This window comes from Corvus moneduloides, chromosome Z (genome assembly GCF_009650955.1).
Source record: "Corvus moneduloides isolate bCorMon1 chromosome Z, bCorMon1.pri, whole genome shotgun sequence".
Classification (NCBI taxonomy): domain Eukaryota; kingdom Metazoa; phylum Chordata; class Aves; order Passeriformes; family Corvidae; genus Corvus; species Corvus moneduloides.
In genome coordinates this window covers 54,352,752-54,367,545 of record NC_045511.1, presented here as the reverse complement: position 1 = coordinate 54,367,545, position 14,794 = coordinate 54,352,752, and the positions used below count along the sequence as shown (strand labels likewise).

General features: G+C 36.3%; 1 protein-coding gene across 6 annotated transcripts in view; it reads right to left on the bottom strand.

Annotated features, from left to right (window-relative positions):
• Window positions 1–14,794, bottom strand: part of KIAA0825 (KIAA0825 ortholog) — a 239,763-nt gene that overhangs the window by 194,919 nt on the left and 30,050 nt on the right. For 5 of the 6 annotated variants that reach the window (XM_032095237.1, XM_032095239.1, XM_032095241.1 and 2 more), the window contains exon 2: window positions 3,736–3,875. In XM_032095237.1, coding sequence (XP_031951128.1) covers window positions 3,736–3,866 — 131 coding nt within the window. In that variant the 5' untranslated portion in view covers window positions 3,867–3,875. Of the gene's footprint in view, window positions 1–3,735; window positions 3,876–5,059; window positions 5,158–14,794 lie in introns of all 6 variants that reach the window. The other variant, XM_032095238.1, reaches the window with a different exon arrangement.

Here is a 14,794-nt window from a genome sequence, read left to right as displayed (position 1 = left end):
AATATTAGGTCTGAGTAAAACTGATAAAATCGTAATTTTTTTCCTCTACAATTAGCCCTAGTTTGAAATTCTCCCAAATACCCAACCACTCTTGGGATTTTGGTTGGAGGTGCCAAGATTTCGATAAATCTCTTGACAAACAGGAATGTGAGGCATAGCTGCTTCCTGAAAATTCCAGAGCAGAACAAGCCAAGATTTTCTTCAAAATAAAACAGAAAGGTAACTCCTGTAGCACGTCTCAGTTTAAAAACACGTAAACCCTTGCACACTCCAGTTCTGATACAGCAAAATGGAACGAGATAGGCTGACTTGATATCCTGTTTGAAACTCCTCCATCCCTTTGTTGTAAAGTTGCAATATGGGGAAGCATTTCCTGGCAAATCAGCAAAGTTATGATCAACAGCTGGACCGCGTCAGACTAACATCTTTACTGAGACACTTACCAGATAGTCTACGATTTACAAGCTAAAGATCTTGTTACTTCTCAAATATTTACTACAATTTATATCAAATGGTGATGGGAAAAGATGCAATGTTATAAGCACTTCCTAGTATCGATCTCATTGCAGCCCTTCAAAAAAAACCTTTTTCAAAATCCTTATGACTAAACTACTGTTAATTGGGTCAGGTTGAAGTTTATCAGATTGAAGTCAAATTAAGCATTTGTGAAAGACCTAACAAAGTTATAATCTCCAGGGTGCTGTGGAAATACAATTATTAATAAATAATTGTGTTGAATTCTAAGCAATTGTTCTGTTGATGAAGACCTAGAACACCTCATACTGTCCTACAGTCTCATAAAATCTTGTTGCTTTATCACAACTAAAAGGCAGCATTCACTGAAGAAAAAACTGAATACACAAATAAAAATCAACTGCTGAAGAGATCTCATGCTTAACAATCACTTCAAGCTATGAACTATAGGCTTGGTTTCAAGCTCTGTACTGTATTTCCTGCTTAGAAGTATTAAACACAAGCTGCAAGTTTAGTTTTGTGGATTGCTCACAAATTAAATGTTAGTAATTCTTAAACCACCAATTAGGAAAAATAATCCAAATACTCGGTTTTGATAAGCAGTAGAAGTGAAATGTGAAAGGAAAGAATGAAGACAAAAGGCCATCCTGATGAATACAACTTCACGCTTGAGAATAACCTGAGACTATCACTGTACCCCAAACTGGCCAGCAATGACAATAGTTTTGAGCGTTCATATTCACCTGTTTCTATAAACTGCTGTAAAAATAAAGTTAACATTCAAGCAAAATAAGAGTTCTGTTATATAATAGTGAATGAATGAACCACTTACTACCTTAAAACTTGCATATAAAACAATTGCACATGTATGGCCTTTTTTTGTTGTTGTTATAGCACCAAATAGAGTTGATACAGTACAAAAATACTGAAGGTAACTCAACAGATGAAAACCATATCTGATTTGTCATGTCACACAATTTTATAAAACTTATTCAGTTAGAAGGAAATAAATGAGCAGTTGGATGATTTATACACTCTCGCCTCATAATTTTTTACACAATGTTTTATTTTTAAATATATATATATATGCTGTATACTATTTTGTTCATTCTCTGTGGTCTAATAAAAGCATAAATCTATCTGATGAAAAATTGATTGTATTTCAAATGTATCACTGTATCACATAGAGCTGCTCTTATCATACCACTTATAAAGATCAATGGTAACTTGAAAATTATTTCATTCTATGCTACCTCTAATATATTAGCAATAAAAGGACTGTTTTTAATTTAAAAGTCACATCAGCTGCTGTCCATCTTATTTTAAACTCTCTCAATTTCTGAAAATGACATATTACAGGAGCAAAATAGCACCTGGTACCTACAGAGCTACTTCCTGTTTTTCCTTGTGAAAATAAGGTTAAAGCTAACTTAAGTGTCAATTCAGCAGAAATACTAAACTTTTCCTGACCTGCATTGCTGTGTACCACATCCTAATCCAGTTTCCTGCTCTCCTTTAATAAAATATCATTTGGATCTTACAAAACTTATAGTGAAAGGTCCTTCTAATTTATAAGTCTAGATAGCTAAGACAGTGACAATCAGCCTCCTTCAAGACATAGAAACACTTCCACTGTGATGATGTTAATGTAAAATGTAACATATAATGTTAAGTTGACATAAAGTACCACTTAAAGGAATGAACAGCTGGCTTCCTTTCCCACAGTCAAATAAAATGTTTTCTCATCAAGCAGCATACATTTTTTACACATTAAAACAAAAAATAGTAGTAAAGCATTCATTCTAAAGGTCCATTTTGATAATAATCTTCCTAATTGTCAGGATCTTTCTGCACAATCACAACAAAATCACTTTTATTTGGTAGCTGAAGAGGTGACAACAGTTATGCTAAAAACACTGATGCTGTTTCTTCCAGATATACAAGACCATAGATGCTCGAAATTTAATTACCTGTGTAATTAACTATGTTATGACATCAACTAATCTCTAAGTATCTATATTTCACTCGTGTCAACAGATGGAAAACTCTAACATGAAATTGTATTACGCAGTGATCCACAACAGTGTATTTACCAGATCTTCACTAACATTGCTACCACGGAATTATTAATATTGCAAGTACTTTAGTAAACAAGAAGTTTTTAAATGAAATGAAAATTTGAGATAAGAGTAATACAAATAACCCCCCCAAAAAGCTCTTAGCCCAGCATAACCAATATGACAATAATGGAGAAATTGTCTAAGTCAGTTTTCAGTGAGATATGGCAATGGTTTATTTCCATCCTTCCAGAAGCTGTTTGGGAGCAAAGATGTCTCACAAATGTGGGCTGCATTAAAATGATACAATCTTAAATGAGATGACATGAAGGACATTCTTTGAAATCATACAACTTTCTATAAGATGCAATGTTATCCAAAGGTAAGCATTTTCAAAATTTAATATAAAATCCTGCCATTTGTTATATCTCTGACTGCACACTTGTTTTTCTAAATGGACAAAAATTATTTGCTTAAGAGCATCTTTCACTGATGAAAGTATTACAAACGTACTAAAGAGTTAAGCTGTAAAAAAGGCATAGAACCTTGAGCTGATTATTTTGTATTCATGCAAAAACTCTGCATCAACAACACACTTTTTTAGTACTCCACTGTTTCTATAACACTGATTTTTGGAAATCAGTATGTTACAAGGAAGTGGACAAAGAAATATATTACAAATTGTAGTTAGAAAATGTGTAATTGCAGCACAAGAGTTTTAACTGAAATAGTATATCAGTGGATCATATAAGAAAAAAAATACACATTAATTCATTTTTCTACTTCCATTAGAAATGCCTAAAGAACATACTGAGTTTAAATTCTGCTTTTTGTCAAATTCCGTAGTTCTTTCAGTCAATAAAAATTCTATCTCATTAGTAGGAAATTCTATCTCATAGTAGTAGGAAATACAACTGTCATGGGAATTCACATTTTCTTCCTTCACTATCACACCTACTGCAATAGAACCTAAGATTAAGATGATACAACCGTTTAAAAATACCATAGAGAGAAAGACTTTAGCACAATAGTTATATGGCATTAAAAATTTGTTAAATGCTTGAGTGGTTAAAATAAAATTACTGCTGAAATATTTATCAGAATTTTAACCTACTACTAGAAAAGAAAGGTAAGTTAAGCCACATTTCTCTCTAAATGCAATGACTTTCACCAGTATTTTGGATACAAATAAAATAGTCTTTACCTGAAAGAGTTCTTCTTTATTTTCTCATCAAGATCACTAAGGATTTGTTGAAATTCCAATTCTCCAGGGAGGACATTTAACAAACAGTCTAAATTGGAAGAATCAAAAGAATACTCTCCTCCCCATTCCATTTTTAGAATCTGTAAAACAAATACAGAAAAATTGTTAAATAATGGAAAAATGTGGACTAAAAGTACCAAAGTATACAACATCTTGATCTTTGGAAACATTAGATTAAGAAGGGAAGTATTTATGTGTGGAATTACAAAATCAATGTTGAATAGTAAACCTTGTGCATGCTTCTGTGTAGACTGCTATAGAGGGAAACCAGGAAAACAAATATTGAGATAAGTTTCATAGTATCTTGCATTTCTTTAGTTTAAAGAAATCAGTTCTTTTACCTTAATCACAGCAGTAGCTTTTTTTTTTTCTTTTAAGATTTAGAAAGAAAATTCCCACTATTATAAATGGAAACTAAAAATAAACACATTACAGGATGAACTTACTTTCTGTGTACTTAAAATTTCTGTCCAAGGAGTAACTGTTTTCTGGAAATTCAGCACATCATTGCATATACATGCAAATATAAAAATCCAGACTAAATCAAGTTTCATCTAGTTTTGTACTCATTTTACTAAACACAGATCAAATCCACCAGCCTATTCAAACTAATACACTAGCTTTGAGTCTTTATATCAGAAGCAAAGGATTAGTAGTTTTTTTCTCTGTTTTCTGTTTTTTTCTGCATCCTCTTTTTGAGATATAATGAAATTGGTTTTACCATCAGTGATTACTTACTACCAAAATTAAAGAAAAATATTATATAAAAACTGGAATCTTCTTAATAACCAGTATATTTAATGTCTACTATTTAGTATGTCATATTTAATACTATCCATATTGCAGCAACAACATGAGGAACAAACAAAATACTCAGATGCATACAATGTTTGGGCAACAAAATATAATAAATTAATAAATAAATTATATTTCCTGCAAGCAATATTCTTTTACAAAGGAACTACAGTGTTGGTTGTTATCTAGAAGCATTATTAGAAAAATAGATTGAATTTTTCTAAGTGAACTGTCCACAAAACACATGCTTAAAAAAAACCATCAAAGATTTAAGATGCAAGGTCAAGATAATTGGTTTTGGTCATATATGAGGTGTAGACCTAAAAGTAGCAAAAATACACACTTCTGGTTTTGCTCTTCCAAAGCGATGTTCAAACAAACATGGAAGTTCTCTAAAGCATAATATCTCGCACATCTCAATTAACAGCCCACCAATATGAAATATTTAATGGATACAGGGCTTTCTTACATTCTCAGAAGCTACAGAATACCCCTTTGCAAATAACAATTCAAACTTCCAACATTTTGGGATGTAGATGAAACTCAATCACTTGCTGGTGAAAAAGCCTGGATGTAAACCAAATACATGTTTTAAAGCATTAAGGAAATGTCAGTCTTTTAATATAAAACTTAACAGATGTTACTGCAATTAAAGACAGTTAATTAAAAGTTAAATGGAAACCATTAAACAGCGCTTTACAGAACTGAAATAAAAGGAATACTGAAAACACAGTTCTTACTACTTACCATAGACATGGTCACACATTCCCTTTTCTCTTATAAAGAGTTTACATGGAATGGGATTTTAACACCATTCAATACCTATAACTCAAACACATATTTTATTCAACTGTCTTGTAGAACAGTCAATGACTGGTTTAAAATGAACTGTGTAATAGATATATATACTGCAAACATACTAACAGTTTGGAATGAGTTAGAGTTTTCATAAAATAGCTGCACAATCAAAACTGTGTATTTATATCTAATCCTAACTCTTTTCCTTAAAAGGACAGCCAAAAGAAGCTTGCATTCCTTGGAAAAAAATATCAGTATAGTTTACAGACTAGTGACTGTTTGAAAAATTCATCAAATGAAAAAAATCACCTTGTAAACATGACAGCCTAGTTTTCATGCATGCATTCCTGTAAGACTTCTATGTCATACTTCTTTGGTTCACTTGTCAAAACAAACCAATTATTCCTTTCAGTCTTGGTTTATGGAAGAAAAGCAACATTTGATTATTCAGTTTTTAAATACTGTTTTAGATGGCTAATACTAATTTCTTCTTCTGAAAATCTGAACCCAAAAATGTTTCAGAAGGAAAAAAGAAGAACATGAAGACATAAATTAGCACAACTGAGAAGAAATTTTACTGTTACTGAGCATAACCAGTGCCAGGGCCTTCAGTGTGCCAAGAGACTCTGATGGTCTGGACTCTAAGCAGGATTGCACTACCAGCCTGCTGCCTGCCCTCCTTGGCTGCCTTGGGGGCAGCAGGATGGGCATCAGCTAGCAAGGGCCCTCCCCTGCCATTTGGGTTTTCCCCTCCTCTCCTGTTGCTCCAAAGAGCAGACAGTCATTGATGCACTCAAAGAACGAGTATGATGCAGCCCTCCTCTGATGGCAAAAACCCCGAATGTTTGTTTGTTAAGAAAGAAATCCATTTCTTAAAATTTTTATTTGGAATAATACAGGGGAAGAACCCTGTTTTGAAACTCTTTGAAAATTTTTAAATTCTGTCAAAGTATTTTAGATACCAATAACCCAGGTTTTTTTCTGTAAAGGAGATTAATTTAAAACTTGTTATTAAGCTGCATAAAAAGTATCATTCCATCATATTTCAATTTACTATTACGATGAACTATTTTGAAAGAAATGGTCTTAGAGAACCTGCTTCAGGTGCAACTCTGTAAGTCCCTATCCTAATAGGCCTAGTTCTTTTCAAAACATATTAGAGGACCGTTCATCAACATTAAAATGACATAGATGTCAATCTTTTTGGTAGCTACTCAAGAAACTTAACATATCTACAGTTTAGCTTAAAAAGAAACATTTTTCAGGTCTCTTATTTTAACCCATGGTATCAATGCAATTTAACCTCATTGTAATAACAAGTGCAAATTATGAAACTATTTTTACTAAAAATCATTAGGCCTATTTAAAAAATATTATGGAACGCTCAAGTTAATACAACAGATACTTCTTGCATTTAAAATTCATATAATGTTTACCATTGAAAAGCATTTTTTGTGTGCATGTTTCCTTTTTCAATGTCAATCAAATGCAATAAATCTCCTATAAAAATGATATTTACTTCCAATTGGGTATTGCTTCATTCTGATAAAACAATTAAATTAAGTATAATTGTAAAACCCTTCCAGTACAAACATACCTGTGAAATTCCATGGGATTTCTAAGATCAATTTGTAATATTTATATTTACTATAATAAGACTTTGTTTTCAGACACACAGTTTGTAAAAGCAGCATTTACCTAAATCTTGAATAGAATTTTTTATGAGCACATCTGTTGAATACACACATCTCAATGTATCCATAATTTGAAAACAGGGATATGTCAAGCTGCAGCACTGTAAGTACAGAGAATTAGCCAAGTCATTGAAGCTTTTTTCTGTTACTGCTTCTTATCTTACAGGAGATATCTCTTTATTGCCCTAACATCCTTGCAAAACTAAAAAGGGATGAGAGAATTGATAAGATTTTTCATCACTCAGCTTATGCTCTCAATGAAACCTTAACAATGATTTTCTTTATCTAGTTTTAGTTGCATAACTGTTTTCAGCTACTTTACAGCACAGAAGATGTCATCTGCAATTGCACAGCAGGCAGCAAGAGCGATGGCAGTGGCCTGAGATACTACTATTCAATGTGAAATTCCTACTGTTCTGTATATTTAAATAGTCTGAATATTTTAAATTATTTTGAAAACCACATAGAGTGTACACAAGAAATCCATTTAAAAACTGTAATTTCTTGAGCTCTACTCTGACATGGTAAAAGCTTTTTACCCAATTTTCTGTGGTAAAAATCCTTTAAAATTTGTTTATTGTTTAAAATAGACTTGTAAAAGAAAAGGAAAATTAAAAATTCTCTCCATAGAAGAACATAACCCATTTTTGTTTCTGCTAATATATATTGAAGATCTCTATTTAAATTTTCCAAGTTGCCTTTCACCTATTTCCCACACTTTTCTGGTGCAGACACAACATTTACAAAAAGAATACCATACTGTTCCAGTAAAAAAACCCAAACATTTAATGCATACAAAAAAAACCCCAACAAAACAGAATGACCAGTCGTCATGATGGTTTTATTTACTAAATATTTTGAATGCCACAAATAACTTTGAAACAAGTTTTACTAAAATCATCTTGCAATGTTCCCCCTGCAGACTTTCCACATTCGCTGTTGTCATAAACTTATACTTAAATGTTAATTTTATATTCATAAATTATTATTCACCACACACTTAAAACATTTTCCTTTATATTTTTTTAAAGAGAGATTCTAAGTATCTATAATTAAATACTTATTTGTAACCCTCTTGAATACAGTTTTCTTCCAAATTCTGCCATCATAAGAGTCACCAAATAAGAGAATGGGAATAAAATACAACTAAAGAAACAGAGTACTCACTGTGGATGAAACAGAAAGCTATGCCTTCCATCTAAAGCTGTAATATCAGAATGCAGTGCTATGATCTAAGGCAGCTATATCAGCCCTTGAATCATAATACTGTCAAAAAGGACTGTAAAAAATGCATATTTCTAACAAACAGCATATGCTACTATTTTTAATATCTGTAGTTTGTAGATACAAAAACGCTGCTAGCGAGGATTTTCTTGCTATTTTCTAAGTCTGTGAGAGACTTTTCTCTCTCACAGAAGAGGTAGCAGAGTATGTAAACAACCAAACCACCTGCCTTTGTCCAATTAGACTACGAAGAAAAAAGTCTATAAGAGAGTTTGTAAAATAATTAAATAAATCAATCTTGCTGCACAATTCCTGCCTGCTGGATCTTCTCTCCTCCTCCTCCCTATGGCTGCGGGACATGGTGATATGCCCTAGGGCCCAAGCCAGCGGTAATAGTAGTTTTTTTCAAATAATGTAGTTTAGGCCTGTACTGGAGGCATATGTACATGCCAGAATTTATAACTAAAATCCATGAGTTCTCCCTATTGTCTCTCCCCAGTTCTTTGAGCCACAGAAAGTGAAATGCTGAGAACAGAAAGGAATCAGCACTACTTTTTTTAGATTTGCTGCTACTTGGGACTGGTAAAAAATGTTGAAAGACAAGGAAAGAATTCTCATTTACATTAACTTAATCAAACACTATTGGTCAAAGGCAATGACTTCAAAAGAGGAACATGCCATCTGGAGTTGCAAGGAAACTCCTGAGTAGTTATGTCAGAAGAAACGAATAAAGGATAATGTGATTTCATAACCTTTCAGTAAAGAAGAAATGCCCATTTTCTGAGTAGCTCTTAAGAGAAACAGTCCTATATCATCTTCAGCTCTCAGCTGGTTATCCTGCAGCTGGAATCCCACAGTGCATAATCCAAGGTTCAACATTTATAAACAAGCCACTCTTACACAAGAAGTCCACAAGCATTAAGAATCCCACCTCTAAATCCAGTGCCTTTCCCCACCTCCTTATTAGTCTACACAGTTACTAAAACTGTAAGTGTGACAACACATAAGTGTGTATGTATACAAATGCAACTTGTTTTTTTTTTTTTGGTTTTCAAAATTCAAGATGTTTCTTCTCAGCCTTTTTTTTTTCTTGTGCACTTTTATTATATTTAATAAGGTTTTTTTTTTTAAAAACAAGGATAAGCCTGGTGCAATACTGTCTTCTTTAGATATGGTTTAAGGCCTTACAAAAAAAAAATTTACAAATCAGCTTGTCTGCCATTGCCACATACAAACACAGGAAAAAATTACTCTCGCATTGTCACCAATTAAGACCACATTGATCAATCTCATTGTCAAATTATTACACTTTATGAATGATGGATGTTTTAAAAATACTTTTCAATTAAAACAATAATCATTAATGCACAGAAAAGAGATTCTTAGAGGCCTAATTAGAAATACCTACTCTATATTTTCTTATAATCTTCTTAGCCAAGAAAGTATACAATAAACAGAATAATTTCAAAATAGACTATAGCACCTAACTTATTTTCTACTCCTCCAGATGAGGGTCGTACATATTGAGTAGATTTTGCGTAGAGGTATAAGAAAATATCTGAGACCAATCTGCAGAATTGTCTTTCTAATTGTGGCAATAAGAAATGCTGTTTAGGGATAATATTTGAGTTTTCTCATTTTCTGGCACTTACAAACTCAGAAAGAAGAGGTAATACTTTATAAAATCTCCCCCAAATCCCTCACAGAACTATGGTCTGAAAAGCATCTGCTACAGCATTCCTATCTTGCTCATCATTAATATCTAAAACTGCACAAATTTATAAGGATTGTTCTCAAAGAACTTGACTTTTAACACACTGGTAAAGAACCAAAAGTTACTACTTTCAACTAAAAACCTTACAAATACCTACTAGCTACTTCTATACTAGACCATAAAAGCCTTTTCTTTTCTTGTTTATTGGAAAAATCCTCCATCGTAACACAATACACTGTAAGGACAATGGTATTTAAAAGACAGAAATTTCAAGACATTTAAGGTCTTGTCATTCAGTAGATCAGACACAGAGTTGTTGGAATTTTAACAGGAAATAGCCATCCAATGAAACTATTATATTTAAAAAGAATTACAAAAAAAGTCTGTGACCACAGCTTTTAAAAGGTAAACTGCATTTCAGTCCCTTCATTCCCACACACTCTGTTTTCTTTCATTACTACTCAATTTAAAGCTGAGAGCATGAAAGACGTCCATTTAAAAAAAAAACGAAATACAGAAGCTCTTCACTGAGATGTGTCTTAAGTTGGCCTAAGTTTATAGCCACAGTCTTAAAAGCTTGTTTTGTAGTATAAATGTAATGGATTTGGGGAAACATTTTACTAGTGATGAATTTTTTTTCTTTTTCATCTTTTTTTAAATGAAATATTTACTTTTTTTGCTGCCAATTTCTCAGCTTGTAAAGCTTGTAAACTTCATGCAATACTGCCTAATGCACAATGCGTCACTCAGATTCTACAGCACAACATATCCTTATTCATATGTCTCATATTCTTATTCACCTATGTTTTTCACCTTTAAAAGCACTGTTAAGCATCTGTTCCTTTCTCCTTGAGAAAAAGACACCTTGTAAATAAAATAATTACAGTCTAACAATTTTTACCATGTTGTTGTGATTTAGGAATCACTACTGAAAACACTCCAAACTGTGCACTGATTCACTAACTCCCCTTCCCCCTCCCCCACTCCCTGAGATAGGAGGGAGAGAAGAATTGTAAAAGGTAAAGATTACAGGTTGAGAAAAAGGACAGTTTACTGGAAACAGCAATGAGATCAGAAATGTAACAGGAACAATATTACACAAAATACACAAAAAGTGAAAAAGAAAGGTGATAATTCACACGCACAAAACCCACCACACAGAAACCTGCCCTGCACAAACGGCTGCCACATTCCCCACAACCAGAACAAATGCCCTCCCCTTGCCCCCAGTGATGATGTGAGGTAGTAGGAAATAACCTCCAGGTGCTAGCCACGACCCATTCAGGCTACTGCTAAAAATAACTCTGTCCTGGAAAGAACCGGGACATTATCCACCCCTTACTGTGTACCATATAATTTATGCCCGTAATCCTACACATGCTTGTGTATATGTACTATATGTGTATTAGAATACACATTGAGTTCTATCTGTCCTAGATGTCTTCCAGGGCAGGAGGGCTGCTGTGCTGTCAGGTGGTTGCAAGGTGCGTCATGAGCTCATGACTGGTGTATCTGGAGCAGTCCATGCTCACTGGCCATGGTAGTTATGGCACGCAGTGGCAGGGTCATTCAGCAACCAACATTACATACACAGTCTGACATTACAGACTATTCCCACTCAAAAATCAAATCCCCCTGAGGTACACATCATGTTTTCCCATCCAACTGCATTATGCAACAAGTGCACCCAGGTATTGAGCAAAACTAATCCCTCGGATGGGTTTGCCTTTGCCTGAGGCAGGACTAATCTAGGACTGTCACCCTAATACATTCCTAATACACACCACAGGAACTTTATCCCCCTCTTTGGTATGTGAAGATTTGATTGGGTAGGGCCAGGTCAATTCATCAAGCTCCCCTCTAGTGCTAACTAATGAGGTGGCCTTTGCTAAGCGCAGACCATAATGTTGAAGGTCCAGCCACCCACTGATATCAATGTGCTTTTAACAGTCCATTGTATCATTCAGTTTTCCCAGAGGCTGGTGCATGACAGGGAATATGATGCCCACTCAGTACTGTGCTCTCTGGCCCAGGGGTCTCTGAGGCTATTTTTAAAATGAGTCCCATTGTACAACTCAGTTCCTTCTGGGGTGCCATGTCACCACAGGACTTGCTTTTCAAGGCCCAAGATGGTGTTCCAGGCAGTGGTGTGAGCCACAGGGTGCATCTCCAGCCATCCAGTGGTTCTTTACACCACTGTCAGCATGTAGGGCCTGCCTTGGCTGGTTTGCAGGAGTGTGATGTAATTTACCTGCCAAACCTCCCCATATTTATATTCCGACCATCATCCAGCACACCACAGAGGCGTTACCCACTTGCTTGTTTAAATGCAGTGCACATTTCACTTAAAAATAACTTGGAAAATAGTGTCCGTGGGTAAGTCTACCCCTCAATCACAAGGCCATCTTTATGTTGCATCTCTTCCCTGACAACCTGATATGTCCTGGGACCGCTGCTTAGAAATAATTCACCCTTATGTTGCTTGTCCAGGACCACCTGAGACACTTTAATCTTGGCAGCCTAATCCACCTGTCCATTGTTGTGATGTTCTTCAGTAGCCTGACTCCTGGGTGTGTGTGTGCTTTTACAGCGAACTTCTCTACCTGGGCAGTAATATCTTGCACAACTCAGCAGCCCAGATGGGTTTACTTCTGTGCTGCCAGCTGGTCTTTTCCCATCGGTTTAGCCATCCCCACAGGACATTTGCTACCATCCACAAGTCAGTGTAGAGGCCGAGTGCTGGCAGTTTCTCTTATACAGCAATATCTACACTCTATTCCAGTGCAGTCTGGATCAGTCCAAGCCGATACTGGGGATGTGTTTCCAGCCATGGGGCAGTCAGTTCCAGGTGTACTGGACACCCTCCAGGTGAAAGCAAACTGTGGCTGACACTCTGCTTCTAAAGGAACTGAGAAAAACACATTAAGCAATATTAATGGTGGCACCACTGGACTCCAGTTCATACTGAAGTTCCAGCATGTCCAGCACAGGAGTGCTCAGTGGTGGTGTGACTTCCTTTGGACCACAGTAATTCTGTCAGTCTCTACTCTCCACTGGACTTATACACTGGCCATATAGGGCTGTTAAAGGGTGAGTGAGTCTTGCTGACCACTCCCTGGTGCTGCAGTTCGTGAATCATCTCATGGATGTGGGTCACAGAGTCCTGATTAATGTGGTATTGCCAACAATGCACTGCCGTGGTAGTGATCATTAGCTGTTATTCTTCGACCCTCAGCAGTCCCACAGCAGAAGAGTCCTCTGAGAAACCAGGCAAGGTATTCAGCTATTTAATGTCCTCTGTCTCTACAGCAGTGTGATTGAGGCAAGGTATTCAGCTATTTAATGTCCTCTGTCTCTACAGCAGTGTGATTGGCTGGCACTGGCTGAATGCTAGGCACCCACCAGAGCCTCTCTATTACTCCCCTCTGCTGCTGGACAGGGGAGAGAAAATGGAACAAAGGATTCATGGGTTGAGATAAGGACCAGGAGAGATCATTCACTAAACACCATTATGGGTAAAACAGGCTCAAATTAGAGATATTAATTGAATTTATTACTAACAAAATCAGAGCAGGCTACTGAGAAGTAAAGTAAGATCTTAAAGAACACCTTTCCCCCACCCCTCCCTCTGTCCCATCTCTACCCCCTAGACGCTCATGGGGAGATAATGAATGGGGGTTATAGTCAGTTCATTACACATTGTTTCTTCTGCTGCTTAGGGAGAGGAGTCCTTCTGCTATTTCCACATCTCCCACAGGAGACAGTTCTCCACAAATTTCTCAGAGGTGAGTCCATTCCATGGGCAGCAGTCCTCCCTGAACTGCTGCAGTGTGGGTCACTCTTGCACAGGGCTCAGTCCTTCAAGGACAGGCTGCTCCAGCATGGGTCCCCCATGGGGTCACAGTCCTACCAGGAAACCTGCTCCAGTGTAGGCTCCTCCCTTCACAGGTCTGCAGATCCCTGTCAGATACCCTGCTCCAGCACAGGGCCCCCACAGGATAACAGCCTCTTTTGAAAATCCACCTGCTCTGGCATGGGTTTTCTCCATGGGCTGAAGGTGGATCCCTGCACCCCCATGGACCTCCAAGGGCTGCAGGGGCACAGCTGCTTCACCATGGTCTTCACCACAGGCTCCATCTCATGAGCTGCTCAGCTAGGGCACCTGGAGCACCTCCTCCCTCTCCTTCTCCACTAACCCTGGTGTCTCTACAGTTGTTCCTCTCACACATTCTCACTCCACTCTTACCTGCAATTACAACTGTGCAATACTTTTCTTTCTTTTCTTCTTCTTGTTCTTCTTCTTAAATATGTTATCACTGAGGCATTACCACCATTTCTAACTGGCCCAGCCTTGGCCAGCAGTACATTCATATTTGGATCTGCCAGAGATCAGCTCTGCCAGACACTGAGGAAGCTTCTAGCAGCTTCTCACAGAAGCCACCCCTATAGCCCCTGCTTCCAAAAGCAGGTCATGCAAACCCAATACAAGAAGCTATCCCAAAAGTCCAATGATGTCACTGTTGTACCAAGAACGGCAAAAAATCACACAAGTCCAGTTTCAGGATTAGTGGCCAAAATGGCTATATTTAATTATATAAATCAGCTTATATATATTATATTATATAATCGCAAGGGTGGCATGACCCCATTGGTCGCTTGACCAACCACCCTCTAGAATGATAGGTGGAGGTTCAACAATGCTCATTCAAAATATTTTTTCCAGTATACCATAACAATAGTTGGACAACAAGTTTGCAGCTGTGAGATAAATTCT